Source organism: Cheilinus undulatus, linkage group 16, assembly GCF_018320785.1.
Source record: "Cheilinus undulatus linkage group 16, ASM1832078v1, whole genome shotgun sequence".
NCBI classification, from domain to species: domain Eukaryota; kingdom Metazoa; phylum Chordata; class Actinopteri; order Labriformes; family Labridae; genus Cheilinus; species Cheilinus undulatus.
The window spans coordinates 8,541,930-8,569,048 of record NC_054880.1 but is presented as its reverse complement, the minus strand read 5'-3'; the positions used below and the strand labels follow the sequence as shown (position 1 = coordinate 8,569,048).

General features: G+C 40.0%; 1 protein-coding gene across 1 annotated transcript in view; it reads right to left on the bottom strand.

Moving 5' to 3' along the window:
- The window catches only part of LOC121523986 (CCR4-NOT transcription complex subunit 3-like), a 49,911-nt gene that overhangs the window by 14,836 nt on the left and 7,956 nt on the right, over positions 1–27,119 (bottom strand). Inside the window, exons 3-16 of the mRNA XM_041809120.1 lie at positions 21,752–21,819; positions 21,380–21,454; positions 19,362–19,451; positions 14,763–14,891; positions 12,677–12,772; positions 9,580–9,708; positions 8,060–8,150; positions 7,678–7,811; positions 6,733–6,789; positions 5,528–6,515; positions 3,270–3,375; positions 2,861–3,008; positions 663–759; positions 225–426 (exon numbers count right to left, since the gene is read on the bottom strand). Of these exons, the coding sequence (XP_041665054.1) occupies positions 225–426; positions 663–759; positions 2,861–3,008; positions 3,270–3,375; positions 5,528–6,515; positions 6,733–6,789; positions 7,678–7,811; positions 8,060–8,150; positions 9,580–9,708; positions 12,677–12,772; positions 14,763–14,891; positions 19,362–19,451; positions 21,380–21,454; positions 21,752–21,819 (2,410 nt within the window). The remainder of the gene's footprint in view (positions 1–224; positions 427–662; positions 760–2,860; positions 3,009–3,269; positions 3,376–5,527; positions 6,516–6,732; positions 6,790–7,677; positions 7,812–8,059; positions 8,151–9,579; positions 9,709–12,676; positions 12,773–14,762; positions 14,892–19,361; positions 19,452–21,379; positions 21,455–21,751; positions 21,820–27,119) is intronic.

Below are 27,119 nucleotides of genomic sequence, written 5' to 3'. Positions count from 1 at the left end.
TTTAGAGAAAAACAGTCAGGGACATGTAAAACACGATAGACAACGAAGGAACACGTAGCTTTTGCTCTGTAGCACCTGCAGTGCAGCTCAATGAGGGTTCAAAGATAAAAAATCTTTGGAAACATAAAAATCAAACAAAAAAATCCTGATTATGACTGCGCCTGCCTGGGGGCGTGTCGATGCATGTGATGCAGAAAGAACACAAAAAGAAAACATGACTGCACCTGATCCTCTCGGAGTCGGACGGGTGTGGCATGTGTGTCCACGCCGCCTCCTCCATGGCCTGTTGGTAGAGCTGGTCTTTGGATAGGGGGACCGGCCCCAGTGGGCAGACCCCCAACGACGGGGGGATGCTGACCTCTGACAGTGAGGGCTGAGGTGCTGACGGTGGGCCCGAGGGCGCCGTGGTGCTGCTGGGGAAGATGTCTGAGGAGAGAGAGAGGAAGGAGAGAGGGTGATGGGGGAGGAAAATGAGGGGGAGAAAGGGAGGGATTCAGGATGTGAAGTCAGAGAGACAAAGAGAGAAGCTGAGTCAGGCCTGATCGTATCATCAGCAGGTTTTTTGTTCAGAGGAGGCAGAGTGGGAGGTGAGATGACATTTTGTTCCATTAAAACAGCTTTTCTATTTCTGCTCAGAGACAACCCTCCATTTCTTTTCTTACCTGGGGTGAGGTGCAGGGAGGGCACGTCTCCCTCCATCCCTGAGCTGAGTGCTGCTCGCTCGGCCATGGACTTGAGGCTGCTCAGAGGCTCCTGTGGCTGATGAGGACAGACAAAGATACTCATGGGCCAACAGATTCTTCTAGACATTGCACCGAAAAAAATTCTAATTCCTGCTCCAGTGAGAATCATGAAATTTACTTTTCTGGGGCTGTTTGTTCCCTTTAACCTTCTCCAAGATGCTCTGACCTGAATTCAAGCGTCTAACAAGAAATTTCAGGCCTAAATGAAAAACGTTCTGAGCTGTTTTCATCCTACAGCATCCTATTTGGGTTATACAGTATACCTTCAAATACTAGGGATGATTAGACTGCTGACTTATTATAGTTAACACCTTCTGTAGTTGGCACCAGAATTACAAATCAGTTGAATTGATCCCTTATAATTTTATCACTCAGGCCCACAGTCCTGGTTAAATGTTCTGTCTAAACTGTAATGCAACCTCCTTCCACTAGCAGCCACTGTAGCTCAGGTTATGCTCTTCCAGCCCGATATAAATAAGCACATTAAATGTTGATTCAAACTGGGATTAAACTCAGAAAAATGGCCATTCCTTAGCTTCTATCTGGGACATAAATATAGTTTTTTTTTTATTAATTAAGAAGGAACCATATGAGGTAAGTACAGCCCTGCTCTCTCTGGGTCCGTTTGAATAGTCCTTTTTGCTAACCAAGGTTTCTAACTGAGGGAAATGTCTTTTAAGTGTTTCAGTGCTGGACATGATGAAGTCTGTTCAAATTCTCCAAAAGACATGGAAATGAGCTTCATTGCTTCCTTTATTATCTCCTTTAGCATAAGAAAAACTGGACCATCCTTTATAAAAGGGGAGAAGAAAAAATGGCCGACAAATCTTTGCCAACCTTATTTAAAGTGACACCCCTTTCGGTCGTTTATTTAAACCTTTGATTAAAACAACAGACCAAAATGAGCATAATAATGTCATTTTCACAGAAATAGTCTTCATTCAAACAAGCATGATTCATTTGGATAAATACAAGAGGGGAGGAGGGTGAGCATGAATGACTTTTAATCTTTTTTTTTTTTTTTTACCAAACCTCCAAATAACCGATAAATTGCATTTTTATCACTACTGTAGGATAAAAGGTTCAATGTATCACTGTAACAGTTGGAAACTTGGATGACTTTATATTATGGCTGATGCATGAGCATTAGGAATTGATGTTTTTCCAGCAATGTTAAAAACAATAAGATAAAGAAATGTTTTATTTGTAAAGGTGAATCTTTATTTTCAGCTCATCACAGTGTGCTGTGAGACAGCTGAACCAGGGTAGACTTTAAAATATTTAAACCTCTTAGGATCAAAAAGGAATTAAAGATAGAGAGAGAAAAAACAAGATAATCTACTACATAAATACAGCAAAATAGAAATTTAAAAAATGATTTATCAGAGTAGGTTTACTTATCAATAAAGTTCAAATTAAGAGATTTAAAACCCTCCAGGTATCATCATATGGAGATGTTTATAAAAAGTTAATGAGCTAATATTCATCATCGACATTTTCATGTTTCATATCAAACAACACAGAGGACGCACCGGACAAAAGATGCACATTTTGTAATTCATCTATGGTAAATTGTTTTTCTTTCAACAGTAAATCTATGTCACATCCATAACATTTGTTTAGTGTAAGAGCAGCTAGATTCCTTTTTCACTGTGGTTCTCTTTTCCTGTCTTACTTCTGCCTTTCCTGACTCTGTGACGTTTTTTTATTGGGGTTAAGGAAAAGTAGATAGGAAAGGACCTACGGAGTCATTTATAGGCTTTCAGAACAGACCCCTGACTCCCTCCTGCCTCTAAATGCTGCACACCTGAGTGCAATCTGTACTCAGGAAGGTAGGGGGAGGGAGGATTTAGTGGAGTAGAGAGCGGAGCCTGTGGCTAGTGCAACGTTTGGATTCCATGTTGCTGTCCTTTCTCTAAATGTTAACCTGCCTCTTTTGTGTTTGAGCCTTAGTTTTTGAAAGTGTGTTTGAGAGCAGAGCAAGCTAACAGCTAAAAGATGAAAAAAATACTGATCAGATCATTAAGAGGGTCCAATCATGATAGTGAGGTTTGGTTTAAACTCCTGCTGTCAGTGTTTGTCGGAGTATCCTCGTGTCTTTGTCGTAATATTCTCACCTTGATGCTGTCGGATGGCTGTGAGTAGGACAGTGGACCGTTCAGCAGGCTGCCTCCGCTCGCCGTTTTGGCCTCGCTGTAGAAAGCCGGAGACGGTGAACTGGATGACAAACTTAGAGAGCCGAGTAAACTGGGACCAGTGTCCTTACTGGGAGAGAGGAGATGGGGAGAAAGAAGGCACCTTAGGAAATATTATGCTAGTGATGTTTTAAAGTTGCTCTTTGTTGGATACTCAGATGTTTGATAGTTAATTACACAGTAACTGAAGACTCATGGGATTGCAACATTTCCTACAAAATTAAGTTTACCAGGACGAGGCATTCAGGATTTACTCATCAGGCTAAAAGCTAGCCAGATAAATCATCAAGTACTTCTTATATGATCCTCACACATGCTCAGTGATACTCACGGCTGATTGGCTATGGAGGTCAGAGATGAGGGTTGGCTGCTTTGTGATTGGCTGGCACTGTTGAGGGCGGAGTCTGTTGTGCTGTCTGCTACCACGGCACTGTAACCTGTTACAATAAGACAACAAAGAAAAATAAATGTGGAAGTCTTTTTGTTGTAATCATTTTACAGTTTGGAGGTGTAGTTTAAGACACTTTTCAGAGTATGAAACTAAATTTTACTCTTATCTTTTAAGTTCTTTTGTTAATCTTACTCATTTATGTCTTCTTTGATAATGTGTTTTAAGCTTGTGCAGCATTTTTGTGAGAAAATTGAAGACCTTACATATTAGGAGAGAGCCTAGACATTTTAAGAGACATTTAAGTACTTCCAAACATAATTTCTGTAACTCCTAACCCTGCTGTTTTTCTGGACACAGGTTTAAAAATGTCAAATTTAGAAGTGGGCTGTGTTTGGTATACCATTTGACTATAGGGTTGTATTCAGGGATGCAGACTGGTGGTTGTTTTATGTTTAGGCCTTAATTTAAAACGTTCAGGGATCAAAGTGGCGCTCCTTGAGTGTGTGCCACCCGAGGTATCCATCTTTACCTGATGGTACACTTGTATATTTACCAATTTTAAGCGCAAATTGTAACAAAATTCCACCACCAGGGGGCTCTCAACCAAAACAATAACATTCTGTGTCCAAAATCACTCCCTATTCACTAGTAGGGCTGGGCAATTGATCGCAAGTTTGATTAAATCGCAATATGGCCTACTGCAATTTTCAGATCACAGACAATGCAATATTTCTTTTACCTGAAATCTGTGACAAATACCAGTTTATGAGTTTTTTTTTTTTTTTTGCAGCAGAGACATAATGCATTACATATCATGCAATCATTCCAGTGGCATATTTTTAGAATAGTGTACCAAAAAATCCTATTTTCTTCATTTTTGTATGTTTTTCTTGTGAAATATGAGAGTTACATTAAAATTATCATTCCCTTTAATACAACAGTTAATATCCAATTTGCAAAATGAGTCAAAATCATCACAATTAGATATTTTTTAAATTGTCCAGGCCTTGTTTAATCTAGTATAGTGTTGGTTATAGCATAGAATGAATTATTGATTATTGTTGTTGGAAAATACATGAGATGAGGAACTTAAGAAATAATCGCATATTGAATCGCATTTGCAATATTGGATAAAAAAAGTATTTAAAAAAATCGCAATTAGATTATTTTCCCAAATTGTTCAGCCCTATTCACTAGATAGTGCACTCATTCTATCCCACAATGCACTGTGACACTCTTTAGGCTTTTTTTTGTTTTAACCAAAGTATTTCATCTATAAGAACTTGTTAAAAATTCAAAACAAAGAACCTTTTAACCCCTATGAAGATTACAGGACATGAGACCATCATCTTAATGCAAAAGTAAGTGATAATACACACAGAAAGTTCTACTATTTTTCCACTTAAGTCACAAAACTTTCTTTTTATCAATTGGTCATTTTATTTTCTGTAAAAATACGTCACTTTTAAGATCATTTTTCAGTGAAATTCTACTATTAATTTCAATTCTCGGCCGTTGTCATGTAAATCTACGAGCCTTTGTTGCGATGATTTCATTGCCCGCGGCTGGAGTCATGTCTGAGCTCCGCCCATCTTCGCTGTTAACTTCCTGTTTTGAGATGAGGACTCTCTACAATAAAAATGCACCTCATAGAAGTACTAAACAGAAAACACAAGTTTTGCTTTCTTTCATAAATTCTTATAATTAGGGAGAAATGAACTGAAAAGGGCACTTAATATGGAAGTGACACTAGAGGGCACGATGTCCTGGGGCAGCTTTGGGACCCAGAAGTGCATTTTTCAGTGCATTACGCCCCTTTATTGAGAAATTTATGAATGAAAAAAACAAAAAATTGTTTTATTGTTTGGTAAACACACCTTTTGAGGAGCTGTTTTTATTGAATAGAGCAAGAAAACAAGAAGTAGTACTGGTTGGTCTACAGAGGTGGGCAGATGAGCAGTGTTGGTCTTAACTCACCGGAAATGCAGTGTGAGGGGGATCCATTTAACAGAGGGAAGTTTGTACAGAGGTGACCGTTTATCAATTCTTTTGTGAAGCACTTTTTGGCTGCATATTTTTCTACATGAATGGTGCTATACGGATAATGCACATAGTAAACGGCCTATTTTATTGACAACTGTTACCTAGCCGTGCATGTAAACGCACTGACAGACTTTCGCTCCTCCTCTGATACTCACTGGTGCTGCCGTTCTGCTTCTGTTGGCTCGGCGGCCTGATGGAGAGCGACGAGTTCCCTCCCACTACTCCGCTCCCCGTTGATCCTGAGCTGCCTCCGTTACTCCCGATCACTCCTACTCCACTACCGGGTGCTAAACCTCCAACAGGGCTAAGCGACACCAGAGAAGACCCCTGGATCCCTGACTGTCCCGAGCCCAGGCCCAGAATCCCCGAGCTGATGCTGTTCAAGCCAGGCGCCGCTCCCAGCAGACCTCCTGTCGAAGACGTCGGCCCGCCGACTGTGATGCTCCCGCTGCCGATGGAGCCCAGGCCACTGTTGTTGGTCGTTGTGGTGCTGACGCCACCTAAAGACCCTGGCAGGCCTGAACTGAGCGTGCCCGCGGCGGCTGCCTGAGCGTAGGGTGCGGGGGTGGAGCTTGACAGGAGGCTCGCCATGGTGCTCAGAGACGCCGGCATCCCTGACAGGCCGAGACCTGCGGACATGGGGCTGGTGGTGATGGAGCCCGACATGCCGCCTTTCCCCAGAGCCAGACCCAGACTTAGACCCAGACTGTTGGAGGTCTGCGGGACCCCAGAGAGTGCCGGGGGCTGGGAGTTCGAGGACAGGAGTCCCTGTGTGCTGGTGTTGGGCGGAGAGGAGGCGGAGGAGGCAGGGTAGCTGTTGGTGGCAGAGGTGGAGTTGGTTAGAGGAGCGGAGGAGGAGGAGGTGATGGAGTTTTTGGCCTGCTGCTGCTGTGCTGATGGGTGGGGGGGCTGCTGGGTGGCGTTGCTGTAGCTGCCGGCGGAGGTGTTGGAAAGGAGACCCCCAGAGTTCACGTGGTGACTGCTGCCCCCAGAGCCGCTGCTTCCACCCCCAGCCATGGTCGCCATAGAGACCAGTGATGATGAGGTTAGACCCAAGACAGAGGAGGAAGAGGAGGACGAGGACGAGGAGGAAGAGGAGGAGGAAGATAACGAAGACGAAGGATTTCCATTCTTCACAGGCGACTGAAAGAGAAGAAGAAAGTCTTTTACCTGCTTATCCATAAAGTTTAATTCTGTTAGAAACACAAATAAAAAAATAAGAAAAAATCATGTACCTTTGTTTCCGGAAGATTAGTTAATAATTTGCATTTGATCGTGATAAAAAAAAAATCCATCAAATTCAAAGGAAAAATATACTTTTATATAAAAGAATGTTACCCGAGTACATCTCTAGACTCACCTGACTGACTTCACTGTCCGTCGAACGTCCCCTTTTCTTGTCATCTTCTGAGTTCTCCTGGAAACAAAGATAAATAGATGGACACTTGATTAATCCTTTAAAAGAAAGCAACAATGTCACAGCAGCCCATAGTTAAGAAACCACATCTATCAGTGGACATGAAAACATTTCGATGCATAAAAACGTAGGATGCAGACAACAACTGTTTTGATAGCAGACATATTAGTCTCCCCAGGGTTTTCTGACATTATTCAGGACTCAAAACCTTCTGTTTGACTAAAGAGCTGCAGACCAGAAGTTTGCTGCTTCAGATCAGGAGCTTGTTTGAAGGACTGAGCTTAAGTCGGGTTCACTGATGCTCTCACTTCCTCTACAGTGAAATAATATCCATGAATGTTCCTGGATAATTAAAAGTTAACCCCTCATCTTTCCCATAAATCACTGCAGCGCTCATCCCTCTCCTTTACATTCTCTTTCATGCTGAAGTTGAACTCCATGTCATCAGTTTAAATAATACCCCGCCCTCTATTCAGGCACATTAAACCTGTAATAACTACATGCTGACTGTGGGTGGAAGAAAGACGATTCAGAGATAATCTGACAATAGAGTAGAACAATTAGAGAGGATAACACAGCAGTACAGTGGCAGATAAAAAGGCCATTATCCCATGTTCTTTTGTTAGATATTGACCTGACTTTAAAGATAATTCATTCCTGCATTTCAGGGAATACAATGGCAGATAAAAAAGGGGGGAAACTTAAAGATTTACACTGTTTTAAATATCGAATTTTTACCCATAAGTGCTGATTTTGGTCCTGGATTTTTGACTAAAAACAGCCATTATAAACACTTTCAGGCTCTCAAGTTCCAAGTCAAAGTTGTTGATGTAAATGGTGAAACAAACAGAATATATACATATATGGGTACAGATATATTTCTTCTACCGTAGTGCAAGTAGCAGGCGAGGGGGGGATGGGCGAGGACGAGGTGGTGGAGGTGGGTGTGCTGCTAGAGTGCTGGAAGATCTCATCCTCCAAGTGCGAGTGTCCCGGCGGGGAGGTGGCGACCAGCGTCTGAGCTGCAGGGAGCGGAGACAACGAGGGAGGAGAGTTTAATGATGGTGTACATAATTAAACAGCTCTTAAACCACCACTTTAGGGGGTTGTAAAAAGTTTGTCTAAAAAGAGAAATTCCACTTTAATCCTTTCACATTTCGATTTAGGCATAAATTGTTTAACATCATGCAAACCAATCCTTGTCACCTTTTCTTTTCTATGTAATTTTGTTGATTAAATAAACTGAGCTTGTAATTCTGCCTGTACTTACGGATGTCTTCCAGGTCCAGATCATCGTAAAGAAACTCGTTCTCCTCGAAGTCTGGATCTTGCGACGAGTCGAGATAATACTCCACATCATCCTTTAAAAAATAAGAAATATGAAAATAGTGGGTTGCAATAATTAATACTTCACATTTATACATCATGGGGTTATATAAGATAAGATATTCCTTTATTAGTCCCACAAGGGGAAAATTTATATACTTATTTTCTGTTAGTTAAGCTCTTTGTAGCCAAGAGTGTTGAACAAACTTAAGGGGGCTGGAAGAATCCAACTTTGAAAACTGCGGGAAATCCATCCATCTAACCATTATCTTCACCAGTGGTTCAAAATCTCAAGGCACACTATGTTCTTATCCATGAAAAAAAGCTCTTTAACACTTGTTATGGTATCTTTAGTCGATGTATATTTGTAGTAATAATGAACTCAAGAGAAAGTACAGTTACTCTGGTTAAAACTTACTTAAGTGCGAGTTCTGAGTCACTACTAAGGAGTTGTACAGTAAAATATCATATTTCTTCATTGACAAAAAACAACAAGAGAACAGATCTCCAACCAGGTTGTTCAGGTAGAGTCACATCTCTATAATGAAATAATATACACAGCAAAATTGACTGTGTTAATTAAACTGATATAGAGTTGAATTTAAGACTTTTAAAGTGCATAAACTGGCCCACACTACATATAGATAAACAGAACTCTAAAGCCTTAAATATTTACAATATGGCAGAGCTCCAGTGACTCTTGGAAATCTGTGACAAGGTGGGTCTCCTCTGGCAAGAACAAAGCAGAGAGTAAACCTCATAGCAAGTCATACTCATGAAAAGTAAGCTTCAAGTGTCTTTTTAAGCACCTGAAGTGCGGGAACTCCAACTCAGTGGGTAACTTCCCTCATGGTGCTGATGTGTCTCACATCAAAAACAACAAAAATCCTGCAGAAACAATGAGCAAAAGAATCCTGGCAGGGATCACCGTACAACAGGAAACACCCAAACACAACTAACAGATAAAAACACTGCCCAAGTACAAGATTGTGACCCCCGAGAAAAGCGAGAGTATTGATTTCATAGTACTCGGAAAGCCCATGTGCCCCAAAAAACTACAGCAATTTGAATAAATGTAATGAGTTACTTTCCCCTTTTGCTCTGAAGGCACAAAACCCTTTTGGACCAGACCCAGTTCAGGTTTGTTTCTGGTCACTGGGTCTGAAATGGTGATTGCATAGGAAAGGAAAGGAAATTTTTATGTCAAGGACAATGTTGCTGTCTCTGAGCCAGCAGCTTTGCCTGCACGGTGAAGGATGGACTGCTGTCAACATGGCGTGCTCGTCACTGTGTATTTTTTCATTTTCATGCGGAAAATTAACTTTTTGAGAATTTGCATGGACGGATGTCACTTTCTATGACATCAGAAAATGTTCTACTGATACTAATCAATCACTATGATCAATCAAAGAAGAGGACACTGTGAACACTTTGACAAAGTTGTTTTATAAAACTTGATCCAACCTTGATCTTCCTGATGGCGTCGACCTGCACCGAGTCGTTGTCCAGCATCCTCAGGATCGTCTCCAACATCCTGATGTGGTGCCGATGTTTCTCGATGAACTTCTTTAGTTCCTCGATCCGGTCCTGCTTCTGCACGACAACACAAGAAATAGGAAACTTTAAAGCCTGTTTTATGTTTGGATTTACAAGGTTTTTATTTTAATTCAGTAAAATCAGATGAAAAAGCATGTCTGATTATTGAATATCTACAGCTAAAGCAAGTTTTTGACCTTAATTCTAGAGGCTGTAGCATTAAAGGAGAATATTTATAATCCAGGGAAGCGGTAGACATATTTCTTCAATGCAAAACACAAACAATTTAAATATTTAACTGACTGAAATGGCAGAGAAAAACATTTTGATGGAAAACCTGTTAATACCTGTAGAAAAAGCCTGATAAAACTTTAAAATAAAACACACAGGAGTGATGAAACACATGAAATGTTCAGCAGCAGCTACATGTGCACTTTATGGTTTTATGCATCATGCAACACAGTCACAGCAGCGCCTCTGATGTCAATATTTAATTCTTCTTCCACACCGTTAATTCATAGATCATGTAAAGCACTTACAGGCTGTTCCTTTTATGTTTCATTGTTGTTTATTTCACTTTTCTAGTTTTAAAGGTGTTCCAGTTTATTTCTGGACAACACTCATCTCTAAACAGACCTCTGTTTTTGGTGTTAATGTTCTGAACACAGAGGCACACACGTGTTTCTGCATGCTTGGCTGGACTGATGTGATTAGAAAAAACACTGAGGCTGTTAGGAACACTTTAGATGCATGTTGTTGGGCTGCATTAGAGGAGGCAGCAGAGTGGAACGGAATTATGTGTTTCATCAGAGAACATATTAATGGTGGAGCAGCACATGCTGGAGACATGAGCAGGTCTCTGTGCTGAGTGCAAACACGCTCTGATGGACAAATCTGGACTGGAAATGTGACGGCACGTCCAAAACTAAGCACCGAGGAACAAAAGGAGACGGTGTGGGCTAAGATGGTTGTTAAAGGATTCATCAGGATCGTTTAAGACATTTAAAAGGTTTACTCTGAGAATGAACCTGATCAGAATGTACTTTCTGATACCCAGGATGAGGTAATCCAGATTACTTTTGTCTCTTTATTATGAGAAAGACTGGATTAGAGCAACTTAATCCAAATTAAAACTTTTAAGGAGCGGTACCAGACTCTAAATGGGAATGAAAACTACAAACTCTGTCCATACTATCATCCAAAATCCACATTTTGTTTCTCACAGTCGCTTTAGATCAGTTTTTCCAAACCATTTTTCCTTGGAGCCCCACCTACATGTACCTAAGAAAAGCAGAGCCCCTCACAGGATCCAAGAGAGAAGAAAAAGTGACACACCGCCACCAAAAATCAACACCAATTTTAATTCTTTCAATGATAAAACCTAAAAAAAAGGCCTGTGCATGCTTTCCTTATCAAAAGATCTTGGTATAAACTGCTATTAACTGCTTTATCATGTTTGCTCAGGTGCTCTGAGCTTGTCAAGATTAGACTGGCGTATATTAGATAAGAGCATGGCAAAACTTTACTTAGACATTTTATACAAATGCCTTTTGGTACATTAAACCTATTTTCTTTGGGTTTTGTCTATGGAGCAATTCAAACTGATGTTGATTTTTGACAGTAATCAATAACTTTTTAGTTCATGTGGGTCTAAGATAAAGTAAGGGGGACTCCAGAAAAAAAAGGTTGGGACTCAATGACATAAAGACATGAAAAATCAGATAATAAATCTTTAAAAAAGCTTTATATTTGGATTAGTTTACCTGAGGTATTAGTTTCTGTATTTAGTATTTTACTCAGTATGCTAATATGGAATTACAGTTCATTTGTGACTTTGAAACTGCATGTAAATGTGAGTTTAAGTTGGGCGGTAATGCGATAAAGGAATATTTCATATTTTTTGAAGTTGGGTTGTATGAGGTGTTTGGCCATAGTAGTGCTATTAGTCTCCAGAGATTTCAGTGAGCCTTCCCTCTTTATGCTTTGAGAAGCTAGGCTATATAGCGCTGTTCACGGTTAAAATGTTTCGATGTAACTAAGTGAGTTAAGGTAAAAAATTGTCCTAAAAACGATGCTGGGCCATCTGTATGCTACACAGTACACGGCATTTTTATAGCTTTTCATTTTTCACCCAGAGAGCCGCTGTGTTTGGCACTATTTAATGCAAGCTTTAGCTCCTTTGCTCTTCTGCCTCAGTGTATTTAAAGTGCAAAAATATTAACATTAGTAATTTTAAAGCTACTTTTGGGCCCTGAAGGAGTGAAATATTCCAGCAAAACTAAGAAAGTTATTATAAAAATGTAGCAAATGCCAAACTACTGTCCAGATTTATGTCATTTAGTAGATATTTCTGGCACAACTTTACTGACTTTCAAGGTGCATGGAGGAGGAACAAAGTACTGAAGGAAGCAGAAAGCTCCAGCAACACTTACAGCCTAGATAACTTCATTAGACAAATGCATTTCTGCTCATTTTATATTCTAAAAGTCCTCATTTGAGATTTAAACTTACCTGACACTTAACAAGGTACACCTGTTCAAGTGCTCATTAATGAGAATAGCTAAACAGAAAATCACAAGGCAGCAACTGATGCATTTAGGCATGCAGACGGGGTAACCGGTGAGTCTAAAGTAATTTCCCTGAAACTGCAAGTAAGTTTGCGGTACGATGGCTGGACTTGCTTGTCCTCTGGTTCTCTGAAAAAAATGTCTGCTCATCGAGGATAAAGTCAAAGAGGTTTTCTCTAAATGAGGCCTCTGGAGAGGGCTTTAAAGGGAGAATGAGAGAGAGAGAGAGAGTAAAAGAAGTGGTCAGCAAGGTCATCATCGTCCAGTCAGACACAGAAGATAAATGGAGGACGCACTATATGACCTCTGCACCGAAGACGAGAGAGTGAGATTAGAGGCTGAAGGACTGAGCGAGCGAGCTGTATGTCAGATACAACCAGAGAAGGAGAATCAGGAGGAATAAAGCAGGCTGAGAGAATAAAAGAGAGTGAAAGGATGAGAGATGAGAACACACTGACCTCCTTGTCTCCTTTCTTTTTTCTCGTCTGGACTGAAAGAGACTCCACTTCGCTCTCAAACTGGTCCACCTGCATGTTTAACGTGTCTATCGTATTCTGTGGAAGAAAGAGAGAAAGAGAGGAGATTAAGTACAGATGACAAATTTACTAGACATAACCTTATTTATGATGTTAACTGTGATAACTCTGCTATTGAGGAGCTTTTTCAAGTGGAGTTAAGTGGCTTTATAAGGGCAAACAATTTCAAATTGGTTTGATGTGAAACGCAACACCAGATAGGATGGCACAAATTAAACTGTGACTCATCGCTCTTGAGTTTGCAGCTGTCCTACAAGGAAGGAAATAAGAAGAGCTCCAGTTGTTCTGAAGTAATCTGAAATATTCAGAGCTACTGGGTTGGTTCAAATCCAACAACAGAGTTTAGGAAAAAAAGGATGATCAAGTCAGAGAAGAAGCAATCTCATTTAGTATTTTCAGCTGTAAAATGTCCAGTTTGTATTGTTTGAAACCCACTTGTTAGTGGCACACTGGGCATTTTCATGCATAGTGTAGTTGAGGTATAGTTACAGCTCAGCTACAGTTTAACTGGACAGCTGTCTCTGTCCCAGTATGTAATCACAGTGGGAGAATCATTTTATTGACATAAGCATGTCCGACTCTGCAATGGTAGATCGTGAAAAGACGCTTTATAGATATTGTGACCCTTCTGGTTCGATGTGTCTTCTGCTGTGCTTAGCATTTGTGCAGCAACTGATCTCCAAACGCATTATCTGAGTCAGGCAAACATCATGTGTTTGTCCGACTCAGAGAAATCAGTTTAGAATGATTTCAGTTGAATTAGTGGTGTGAGCTGTAATAAAGACAACCTCATCTGAACTGAAAACCAATGCTGATGTTTTAGATCTGAAAGCATCGCTCTAGAGAAGTAAAAAGGCAACATCGATCAGTCAGTTGCCCGGTTTTAACGTTTATCCAGACTCTGCTGCTTGTTATGCATACTCTAGCTTGGTGCATTCAGTCTTGCTAGACTTGCAACAACCTTTCCACAGGACTTAAGTCAAAGGTAGGCGCCTGCTAGGTAGCTAGGTGGATCGGAGCATCACCAAAGTATCTTGCAGTTCTCCACCTCAAGAATAAAGTTATGTGAACCTAATGTCTGAACACTTTCGAGGTTAAGTAAAATGGCAGCATAAAAACCTAGCCTGCTGAGACAGCACAGCCAAAATTTAGCTAAGAAGCTAACACCAGAGTAGTAAGAAAAGGCCTGAATATTAAATGAACAGTTTTGTCAATCACAACTCGGTTAAATATTTCATTATCACAGCATCTACAGCCTGTTTTATTCCCAGCAAGAGGAGTGAAATGTCTAACTGACATGCAAACTAAAAATTCAAGAATTATTAAGAAGACATTATAACATGAAAAATTCTGTTTTTTGTTTAACTTTGCAATTTTATTTAACTCATTTTTCTCCTGGACTAGCAGACACACACAGATCTTGCAGCCTGTGAGACTTATATTGTGTTATTTTGAGGAGAAAAACACCCCTCACTAACATATTCACATGCACTTTGAAATTCCAGTTCTAGACAAATTTACAAAATACTCTACTTTTTCTAACTGTATATAAATGTGCTCTACCTGATGTTTAACTTTAAGAAGGTTATACTTTTTAAACATTTTACATCTGTGGGGTGCAGATGGCTGAGCAGTACGGTTGCACTGCATGCATGCAGGCAGCCTGGGCTCAAGTTCGGCCTGTGGCTTCTTTCCAGCATGTCTTACCCAATTCCCTAATCCCTGTCCCATTAAATAAAGGCATAAAAAGCCCTAAAATATATCTTTCAAAATTCTACATCTATAAATGTAGACTGTTTATCAGTCAATCAATAAATGACTGACTGGAAAACAGAACCTTATGAGTGAAATGGCATATGTTTGCATGATTAGAGTAAATCAGATGGTAGGAAACATGTTGGCGCTATCACACACAGCCCCAAAGCCAAAAGAAACGTTTCCTTTGTGGAGCTTAAGCCTCTAAATAAAGCTGACACTGTTTTTAAGGTCGTGTTAAAGTGGAGCTCACCGTTAACCACGTGCCGACCTCCTCCTTTTCCCTCTGAGCTGGGTCGACCTTCTGAGCCAGACCGAGCCCTTCTTTAGAGTACGCTTTCGTCTTTGTTTCCCTCTCCACCACTTTGAACCGCTCCATTTGCTGCAAACACACAAAAAAGTAAATGACATAGACAAAAATGTTAAAAAGAAAAGTAAGAAGAGATATAAACAGATGGACCGATAAAGCTAGAGCCAAGAGAATAAAACTAGTTGACTGTTTTAATAAAATAAGGGTGCTTTTGCACTATGTGGTACTGACTGACTCCTCTCAACGGTTTTATATCAGGGAATGTACCTCGTACTTTTTTGGTATTACTTATGTTTTTATGGTATTTTTATGCCATATGCCATGTCTGTGTTAGCGCTAGCTGAGGCTGGAAGCATCCTGGTTTAAGGTTGACCATCACCCTGGGCAATTTTTGTGAATGCAAAACCTCCAGAATGCTCTCATGGATTTTTATCAAACTTGGCAGAAACGTCCACCCTGACTCAAGGATGAACTGATTCCACTTTGGAGAAATAGGGCTAGTTTGGCTAAAATGCAAAAGCATACATTTTAGCATTTATTTATGTAATTTAGTTGTCTCTATATGGTGGAGTGAGGCATGTCTAAGTGTGCACTGGGCTTCAATCATGCTTCAAACTACAACTAAAGATATGATTTTGCATGGAAATGAATAGGGTGTGCCTTGAGCTAAAAATGTCTGAAAATCACAGCTCTATTTTAACTTTATTTCCTGTTTTGTCCATTAAGCCAAAAAAAGTATTAATGGGGTTGGGTGAATAAATTAAGTGAAGGAATTTGATAACGTCCTGTTAAAACCTGCATTTAAGTTAAAAAATATATTACCCTAAAAATAGGAGGAAAATAAAGGGAAATCCTGCACTTAGAGAGGCACTGAATATTATTTTAAAGTCAGGACAATGCTACCTGCCGTCTGTTACTGAAGGTTGTAGCAGTTTGTTCCCACATGTATAAAAATAAAGTGCAATTTCAACACCAGAACAGTATTCAGGCATACCAAAAGCCTCAAGGACGAGGCTCTAACCAAATCTGTGATGTTTCTTTTTCATGTTTTGGCCGAGATGAGCTGCTTCTCACAAACCACAGATGTTTCCTGCAGGATTTCTGAGACTGAACGTATAATTTCAGGTCGACCATGAAAACCCAGAGGAAGCGCTGAAGAGCAGCTCGGGGATAAAAAACCAGCTCATCAGGATCAGAGGGAGCTGGAGAGTCACTCTCGTGGCTCATTGTGCAGGCAGGTGGCTCACATTCAGTCCATCTCAATAACCCTCATCAAAGGCTGACGGGCGGGGAGGCTACGCTAAAGAGCAGGTGTTAGACATCGGACCGGCTCCCATGATGCCCTGCTCTCTGTGAAGAAAGACAAATCAAGCTCCTCTAGAGAGCAATTTCTCATTCCAAGGGCTGATCTGAGAAATTATTTTGCTTTTTCTGCAACTTGACAACATTTTATATCAATGATGTTTGAGTTTTTTTATGAATGGTTTTCACGTCAGAGCTGCTTATTTTATTTCCTTTTAGTTCTGAGAAGTTACTGAATCACTTCCATAAACCATCTTCAACTTGAAACATAACGCATTAAACTCAAGACTATAAATGAGCTATCAAACTTTACTTTGAGAACCAGGATAAAAGTTACCTGGACAATCTGGTCCTGATCTCCAAATCCAGGCAAGAAAAAAACTCTCTCAAAGTCAGTTGTTCTCATCTGATCCCATTTCAGGACCTCAGTGAAAGATCATGACCTTCTCACCTAGTCCACATGTAGGCGGCTGCTCTACAAACTGGAGGCATTTCTGTGTGTTTTGACCTTTTGTACACAAACAAATGGTGTTTTAGGTCACTGAAAATGCCAACTCCATCCAGGGTGAAGAGCTCTAGAAACTTATGCATTCATTTGTAGACAGGGAAAGCTGAGTTTTGGACTTGCAGTGTCCCAGAGTTTGTCAGTTTCTCCTCTGTTTTATGCCACAGGTGTGTCACGTTTTCATGGCCACAGCAGACATAACTGTCTTGTGCTGGCATTATACGGTACTAAGTGGACTTTTTACATGCTTCTCATGCACACAAAGTTGCTCCCATTCTACGCTGATGAACAGGAAAGGACTGTGGAGGTCTTTGCTGCTTCATACAACACTATGAAGACACAAAACCCACTGAAAACATCAGCTGTTTTGGGTGAGACCCGGTTCAGTATGCTGCAACATCTTTGGAAATGTAATGGTCATGAAGGGAAGCCTTAGCCTTCAACATGATTGATTTTATAACCCTTTGTAACTTACTGCTTGGCTAAGCTATCCTAAGCTCATTAATGCTTGTTGTTGTGTCTTTAACTGATGCAGACATACAAGCATTGGTCCCCTTGCTCTGTGCCTGCAGCGCACACATCTCCCCTCTCTCTAGCTTGAATTGTGACGGACAGATAAGACCCAGAGTAGGGGAAGCATCATTGATCTTGAATGTCTAACAGCCTATCAGAGTTGGAATTTAACTTTCACATTCAAATATCTACCAGCTATAAATATTTTTTACCAAACACTCTATACTAACAAGCAGCATTATTTAATGAAGTATAACATCAATAACAAGTCTTACAGTATTCAAGTTATAGGCGATTCAATAAGAGGGAGCTGTTGCAAAAATAATCCCAGTCATTGCTCATTTTTATCTGCATTTTTTGATCAGTTTGACTTGACCCTGCAAACACTTGCTGTACTTCCTACAAAGATGATAAAGTAGGGTGTAAACTCATGTATTTTCCTTTATCAGAAGTTTTAAACCCACTAGTACTTAATATTCTTTGCAAATGTACTGCAGTCCAAATGCAGGCTTTATTTTTTCTCTGACTTTCAACAAAATAATACCTCAATCACATCTTTAGCAGATACACCCGCTGCACAACAGAATTACTCTTATATGATGCTCAGCTTTGCTCATGAAAGCAGATAGAGCAAGCAGAAAAAAGAGGTTTAATTTATGCCGTTTACTCTAACAAAATAACTCTTTTGGGTCAGGCTACTATAGGCTATATTTACCTGCCCCAGTGGTCAGTAAGTTGAGCGAATTCCCTAAATTGGCTGGTGACAGTTGTTAATTTCCCACCCTGCAGCCCACTGGTATCTTTTTTGTCCAGTCATTTTATAACCAGAAACAAACCTTTGGCTCTGTCACAGTTTTTACCACAATTATATATTTTTCAGAGGAGACTTGTTTCATAGGAAACAATACTGATATAAGATCAGGCAAGGTAAAAGAGAAGCTGTCAGAGGCAGAGCAGAAGCCCTGTGAATATTAAGAGAGCAGTGGTGTGCACAAGTGCTCTTGGAAAGTACAGTTTAATTAATAAATCAGGCAAAATGAAGTCATTTGTCAACATAAAGTGAAACGAACTGAAAGAAAAGCCCTGTAGTAGCCCATATGTGTCAAAATTCAGTAGACAATCTCCTTTGCAGCGACTATTATTTTTTCAAACAGAAAAAAGGGGGCAGAGAAAGCATCACCGACCATAAAAAACACATACCTACCACCCTAAATTACAGAGATGCGATTCGCATGGGATTAGTCTTACCCGTGGACATAATTATGTACTGAAGTATAGAGGGTAATCTGCACTTGAATTTTTACACTCCAAATAACAGACACGGTCGATTTGCAAGGGATTAAAAACACAGATGTCCCGTGTGATTATCACAAATTACCAGAGGTCACTAGGTAATACTAATCCCATGCGAATAGAGCCATGGACAGGCTTTTTTTTGGTTCTGCTTTTTTACGGCCAGTTTATTGGCTGTAAATCAGCAGAAATCAACACATCTGCCAAAATCGATAGCTGACAGTAAGAGCTATCAATATTGATATATATGATATTGATATGATCAAAAATCAGTAAGAACTGTACCTTTTGTTGCCAAAAGAATCCGATGATAAAGTCATGAGTGTCCCTTTTTAAGTCTTTCTTTAAAACATTTTTACAGCTTGATGCTCGGTGCCTGTGGGGGATTTAGGGACTCAATTTGACATTGTGAACAATAAGCTTTAAAATATCTGCATCCATGCAGTTCTTTATGTGTTTAGATAGTTCAAATCCACTCTTGTCTTCATCTGCTTCTTTTTCAGGGTGCTAAAAAAGTGTTTTTTTTTCCAGTGTTTGCTCTTTCTAATCCTTTAAAAAATGTAAGCTCCTTGGCCATGATAGAAGAAAGAGGCAAGCAGAAGAACAGCTCTTCAGTTACATTTTTCCTTTGTTTTAGGTTAAAACAGAACTACCTAGAGGAAAAAGGACATTTCACACGGATTTTATTTTTACCAGAACAGTGTAAAGTGTGGTAATCTATGTGTCCCTGCTGCCTGATAAATCTGTGAAACTGCCTAAACAAAATAAAATTCAATCCTCTATGAGACCTGGAGTTTGCAAAATCCATTTTTTAGACTTTTTCAACACTTTCCAGAGTTTAACTCAAACACAATCCTCCAGAGCAAACTGGAGTCCTGCAGGGAGTGTTATAATGAACGTTACCTCTCCTCTGTTTGGCTCCTACTCACCGTTTCTATGAGTTTGCGGTTCTCTACTAGCTGCCTTTTGTCTTTGATCTCGTTGGATGCCACCCACGTCTTGATCTGGTCTCGAAGACGCTGAGGGACCAGGAGAAGAAGAAGGAGGAGAGGAAGAGGAGAGAGAGAAAGACAGCGAAGTAGAGAGGGAGGGAGAGATAAAGCTTCATCAGTGACCACATGTCGAGTCATGGATGTTGAACTTGGCGTCTGTACGAAGCAAACAGGCTTGGCTTGGAGTTTGGTTTTCATGGTAACAACCAGAATAAGCTCACAGATAAAAATCTCTCTGGCTGACTGATGAAATTTAATACTCCACACGCAAACACATACACCAACACAGGTCTATTTATAAGCAGTTAAAGCAGTATAGCATCACAGAACAATCAATGTCTCAGATTTCATTAATTTTCAGGGTCAAAAATCAAAGATATCAACCCTTACAGTTGACTTTTTAAGTCTAATTTGATTGGCTAATTACACCTGGTAGAAATATATAATACTTGGCAAAGTAACAGGGTACAATTGTGGAAATTTGTGTGTGAAAGTACATTTTTGTCTTTGACTTGACATGCAAACAGAATTTTTTCCACCTAAACAATTTCATAAATTAATTTCTGGCATTTTCTGGACAAAATCAGGAAATTAAGGTCCTAAAATTTGCATTTGCACATCATTCCATCCTGCTTCAAACCAACTTTTAACCCAGGTTGCAGGGAAAGGCTGGATAAAGATGGTGTGAGCAGATTTAGCTGTTATCATCTACCTGGACAATGTCAGGAAATGTTCAGGATTGCAGAGCACAGGTGAAAGAGGCAAGGTCAATTCACACTAGGTGATGCCCAGGCATGTTTACACAACAAAAGTCCAGTTTGTTTGGCTCTGTACTGTGCTCAGGCACACTTTCTTGGCTCTGGCAAGGATGGAAGAGGTGGACTTCAGGACAGTAGGGTTGCTCATGCACAAGTACAATATGCAAGATGGATGTGAGGTATAACTGATAGGTATCAATACACCGCCTTGCATAGCAGAGAAATCCAGGAGCACATTAGAGCTGCTTCAGACCAAAGCGACTCAAAATAAGATGCAAAGTCAGTAAAGCTGACATTTCTGTGTTGTTTTCCATTGTGCTGACTCTGAGGCTGTGCTTCATGTAAACAAAGCTATATGTGTGTCAAATTACAGTGTGATGATGTATGTGCAACAGGCAGGCATGCTCAGGCCTGCAGGAGACTGAGGGGAGGGCAATGGTGCTTCAGCATGGTACAGGATAGCTGGGCCTGGTCTAAGTCAGCCCTAAAGGCCTGAGTCCATTTTTTTAATCCAAAATGTTTCGCACATTGCTAAAAGAAAAACAATGTCATGCTGTTCTAATGAAATGAAACATTCAGCCATCACTGCCTGTCATATTACAACATAATGTCTCTGTGTTTAGGCCCACTTGGGCTTGGAGCAACATGAGGGCAGGCCAGCAAGGGGCTGGGGAGGGCTGACAATTGTGGTTCAGGACGGTACAGGGCAACTGGGCCTAGTGTCAAGCCGGGCATACACTGTCCTCTGATTCAGGATTTAGACAAAAATATTGAGTTCACACCTAACTTGGAAGTTGCACCAACTTTCAGGCAGATTGTGTGTCATTTTGACGGCCGCCCATGACCTGTCTACGTCCCAACCAGCTTCTCCCGAGTTAATTTCTGGCATGTTTGATATTTTGGTTGCACAACTGCACAAACTCCCACAGAGCGAGGAGATCAGAATTCTCAACTTTTGTGGAATTTTGTCCCTTGTAAACTGCCAGATGATGTCCTAAACCACCATAAACATAGCAGGAATGACTTTCTAAAGACATAAAAAGAACAAAACATAAAAGAAATAAACGAGTAGAAAATGTTCCAATTCTAGGACCTCCAGCTGACACAGATGGTGATTTTGTTTTTGAGTGTGATATTGAAACAGATAGAGAGAGAGAGGCAGGTCTCAATATCTCTGTGCATTCTTCTGTTTTTTACCTGTAGCTTTTTAATCTCTTTCTTGAGGTCTGCTTCATATTTCTCCTTCTGATTTGCGTTGGCTGCATTGTGAAGCTGCAGAGAAAAAGGGAGAAGAAATTAAAAATATTCTTGAGCAAAGTGATGAAATCCTTCCTAGAAGACTTTAACATGCATACTTCACCTATACATAAAGGTATCTTAAGAAGTTAGAGCTGCAATAATTGATTAATATTTTTGTCAAAAACTGAGGACATCTGTGAAAATGCTAAGAGAAATAAAGTTTTTATACTCCCAAAAGCCCAGAGCATTTTTACTAGAGAGGATTTGCAATAAACAATAAACCCATGAGAATAACCTCTAACTGAGCTCCAAATGAGGACTCTTTCTTACCTTTTGCCAGATATCTTCAAACTGTTCCACGCCCTCCGCTACTTTTTTCAGACATCGATCTATTTCACCTAAAGGGGACGGGAGGAGCAGAGGAGAGTGCACTCATTACCTGAGTCGATACAAGCATGTTAAAACAGGCAGAGCCACTTTAATGCAGATTGACAAATTATTTCAAGTACAAACACAGGATTAAGAGTCACTTTGTGCTCTGAAAACAGAGGGTTTTGTTGTTAAAGTTACGTTTTAACATAGAGGACCCACTTCTTTAAAACACACCACTATTATACTTCCTTTTATATCACACACTAAAAAAACAACATGGTGTATAACAGCAGGGCGTTTACAAGCTGTGTCTGACATCTCATGAAATATGCATGTTATAAAAGGTGCATTATTGTAGGAAAGGAGAGGTAACACATAAGCACAACTCCTCTGATAGCACACACTTAGTCTCAGCTGCCACTTTATTTGGTACACCTGGGGAAAACTACAGCAGCCCTTAAGTTAATGCTTTATTTATAGTGTTGTTCAAATCAGTGGTTCTCCACTGGTTTAGCCTCAGGACTAACCGCCAGCTCTTTAAGGAGAAATAGTGACCCCGAGTTTTAGAAAAATTTCAACCATTTAAGTTCATTTAATGAAAGAAGTTTCAGTTTTGACCTAAGATGCAACAAAGCATTACTGAACAGAAACCCAGGGAGGGCACACATAAATCTACTATTTCTCTGTTTTCCGTATACAAATACAAACTCCATCATCAGCATAACAAGGACAAAGAGAGAATGACTGTGAGGACAAAAAAAGGTAGCGGTTAAGCAGGAGAGGATCCCAAAAAAACGAAGACAGACAAAAAAATAGAAGATGAGGGAGAAAAGGAAGGAGACATAAACAAAGGAGTGTAAAAAGGATGAAGCAATAAGAAGAAAAAGGAGGAGCAGCAGGAGGACAAAAAGGAGAAGACAATGTACAACAGTAGGGTGGTATCTAAGGATAGAAAAGATTGGTCAATATCTATTAGACAACATGCTTGAATAACAATGCTGGGAGACACTGATGCAATGGTTAATACTCTGACTTCTGCTATTGTTGTTTCTGCTGCTCTGACTTGCTCCGGCATCCTTATCAGACGTGAAGCAGTTGTGTTTAAATTTCCCAAACTTCAGCTGTTGGATACAGGGGCGTCAGCTGTGCCTCTATGGGGACCTGGCTTGCTGGCCTGGGCCTGATCCAGCTCATTGCATACTTGGCACCCAGGACCACATTTTGAAATTTAAGGATAAACAAAGAAACAAACTTTAGAAAGAAAATACTACAACTAATGTAGGTCTGCTGGTCTAGCCTCGAACTCAACAAACGTATCTGTACATAGAACCAACAATAACAGTCCATATAGGCTGATCTAAGGGATGCCAATATCCGATATGCCAGTATTAGACATTCAATCCAATACTGATATGTAAATATCTATTTTAGACCAAAACTAGAGCCCTTAAAGAAGAGTTGTTCCCATTCCGATACCAGTATTAGATATTTGTCTGACATCGCTTAAAATGCAGGTATTAGTATCGACAAGTACACAATTTAACGCACAAATCCGATACAGTTTTATTTAACTTTACATTTTACTTCATTTAGCCTTGCTAAATGTTCGCACTATAAACCTGACATCAATTCTTCTTTGCTGGCAGAAAACACGGCATGCACAAGCTACTGTTTTCTTTCTTTCTTTTTTTTAAAAGGTTATTTTGGGCATTTTTTGTGCCTTCATTTGATAGAGGAGGACAGTGGACAGATTCAGAAACAGGGACAAGAGCAGGGGAGAGACATGCTGTACAGGGCCTCAGGCTGGATTCGAGCCCGCGCTGTCCGCGTACATGGGGCGTGCCTTAACCACCCTGCCACCTGCACCCCCAGGCTACCGTTTTCAAAGCAGCAAAGACGAAGCAAAGTTTGGAGGCTTTGTGACATTTTTTCTCGGTATGTATTTGTTTGCTCTACACATTATGCATACATTTAAATGCCTATTTTAGAATACTTTACAAAAATCTTACTTATCCTTTTCAAAAAATTATTAACCCCCTCAGAATAGCAACTGATATAAAATACACTATATGAGCCAAAATCGCAATGAGATCACTTCATCAAATCTTTGATCCCAGTTTAATTTATCTAACATTGTTCTGGAAATAATAAAGAATGAATTATTGCTTTTTTGAGCAATACATAATTTGAAGAATCCAAAAATAATTGCATATTAAATTGCAGTGGCAATATTGGGAAAAAAATGCAATAAGACTATTCTCACAAATCGTTCAGCCCTAATTACCATTAGCTTGAATGCTAATCGCAATATTGTTTACCCTTTGTATGAGTTTCTCAACCAATGGCAGGCTGTTCAGTGATCACGTCATGCTGCCTGAATAGAGCATTATGGAGAGAGATAGAGAGAGCCTGTGATGCAGCCCCCTGTATTATTCTTATCTTAATATTTTGCAGTAAAATTCACTATAATTTCAGCCCTTTGCTGGGTGCTGTACTGGTCTGGCCTCCTGATGACCATCCCATGCCCCAGGTATCCTCTCAGCAGATTAAAGCCTTGTCAGCTAACTTATGCTAGCTGTTATTATGTTGTGCTTAAAGTCTAGTTGGTAAAACGACTGCTAGCGGAAGATAAAGTCATACCGTGTCTTCAAATGTGACTTTAAAAAGATGAAAACTGTCCGTAACTCTTCTGAATGAAAAAAAAAAAATTGGAGCTAAAGAATACTGAAATGATAAAGAGACAAATGAGAAGAAGAAAAAGAGGATGGGGAAGAAAAATAAAGATGAAGATGACAACAAGGAGGTCAAAGAAGAACCTGTGCCTGTTTGAATTATTGTTACAATCAGATTCATGGCAAACTAAATGAATACAACGTGACTGGACTACTGAAATCTTGTTGAATTTAAATTTATGGGCGTTATGACATTTGAAATACAAGGCATCAAAAATCTGATTAAAGGAAAAGCAGCTGCTCTTTAGATTTAGACCTTTTTCTTCTAGATTTTTTCTTTTTGATGGTGCTGATTCTGACGCAGAAGCAGGGCCTTGAGAGAAACCATGTCGCGCTGTGAGTATCCAAGAACACACAGCGGCTCTGACTGAGTCGTATGAACACACCGTAGTTTGAGTCTGACCTTAAACTGCCTTGATGTGAAGATTCTGCTGCGGGTGTGTTATTTTTAGATGAAAGTCTACCTCCTCGGTAATAATACATTACATTTTGACAGAGCTGCATTTGGGCTTATGTTTGATCTTTTTAGCGGAGAGATTTCAGAGGAGGATACATGTATGTGTCTGTGTTTTGTTTTTAATATGACAGTGTTTAAGTTGGAGGAGTCACAAAAGCGCACAAGAAGAGACGACGACAGGGGATCGTGAGTCCTGTCAGAGTCTGTGTTTTCATCCTGAGGTGATTCACGTCAGTTGAAAAGAAGCGAAAGGACTGAGAGTGAAGTTTGAGAGAGACGAAGCCTCGAGGTTTTTCTGTCTTTACACAAAGGTCTGGATCAGGTTACACGGCTCTCTAAAGCTTAGGATGCATTAACATCAGAGTCCTGAGAGCTGTTCCGCTAATCAGTCAGCTTCAGCTTCACCGACAGGCAGACTCTTTAAAATTTAAAATAAAAGTCAGAGAGGAGACGAGACGAGCAGCAGAGGAGTCTGGAAAACGCTCTGCTGACAGTGAAAAGTGTGTCAGATTTTAACACAGATGACAGCTGATACATTTGGACGCACAGTCACCTCTGAGAGAAGTCAGGATCACATTCACCAAAGACAACTGTGGAAAAAACACAAACAAATCCTCCTACAACAAGAATTATATTACTATCTGCCTTGCATGTGGAGCAGTAGCAGCAAAAATCCAGAGCTTTGTTGATACCAAGAATTTTGACCAGAAATGTCTACACAAATTTTAAAAAATTAATGATTGAGTCGACCACTTATCAGTCTGTTTGATGGTCAGGGCTGAAATCAGGTTTCTAATCTGTAACCAGAGAGGGCTGATGCTGATGTTTTCTTCCTTACTTCTGTGGGGGCATAACTTTCTCTAATGTTTGACCACTATTTGATCCAACATGACAGATAAACATCTGCTACTGACATTGGTTTATGCCTGCATTATTAGCCCATAGCTGATGTTTTTCAAAAGGGCTAATACCTCCTGATATCCTGGTTAAACTGATAAATATAAATACAAATATATAAATACACCCTAATATTGACATGTGAAAGATTGGAAGACCTGTTTTTGACTTTCTTAGTCAGCATAATATCACCTGCATGATATTAGCATCAGCAGATATTAACTTAAAAAACTGAATATCATTTCAGGTGGTTTACTAGTGTGCCACACGTTCAGGGAGGTCCACTCTGATCCCTGAACATTTTGAATGAATCACCAGACTGTCTACTTCCCCACTCCTCTCAGCTCTGCTTGACTCAGCCTCTCTGCACAGGAGAGTGGAGATATGTTTTCTTTACTATAAAAACAGGTGTAAATATATTTAAATCATCCAAATCAGTTTGGAAAAATTGGCATATTGGAAAAAAAAACATTATTGTGCACCCCCAGTAGGGCTGGGCGATTATGGCAAAAATCAACATCATGATCAATTGAACTCTTTACCTCGATTATGATTGACCCTCAACCTCCTCCTCTGTTGATCTGAAAATCTTTTTGTACAAAGTCAAATTTTCCAAGCAAAGTGGAAAATAAACAACTTGTATTTCTTGTTAACAACGTAAATTAGTTTTATGCTGTTGTATAAAAGGTGGAAAATAACTGTGCTGGTCACATTACACAGTCAGCTCCGTGTTTGAGTTTTAGTGGACTGGATGGGGATGAGCGTACGACTAGTGCTTCTTTTCTTGGGTTTCCAGCAGGCTACATGCCTTGCAACACCTGGCTACCTATCACATGACTACTTAGCCAGTAGTTTGTTTTCAAGGGGGTGGTACATTAGAAGAGAGAGAATTACAACGGAAAAAAATTAAATAACTGACAGCAGGTTTATGTCGGTTATAGGCTCTAAATGTTGGTTTCTATTATTTTTTGATAAATCACCCAGCTCTAATCCCTAGTTATAATTATCATTTGTTTGCACCTTATGTAGCACAAGAGTAGCCTGCATTAGTGGTTCTTTACTGGTCTCAAGTTGGTCATCAGTCTAGGACCTACCACTAACTCATATCGAGACATGGTGACTCAAATTCATCTTATCAGATTTATTTGATGAAAAGTAGTGCAATGAGGAACTCTGATGACAGAACAAAGGGGCAGAGCAAATCAAACATGTTTGAACAGCGCTTGCACTGATGCAATTT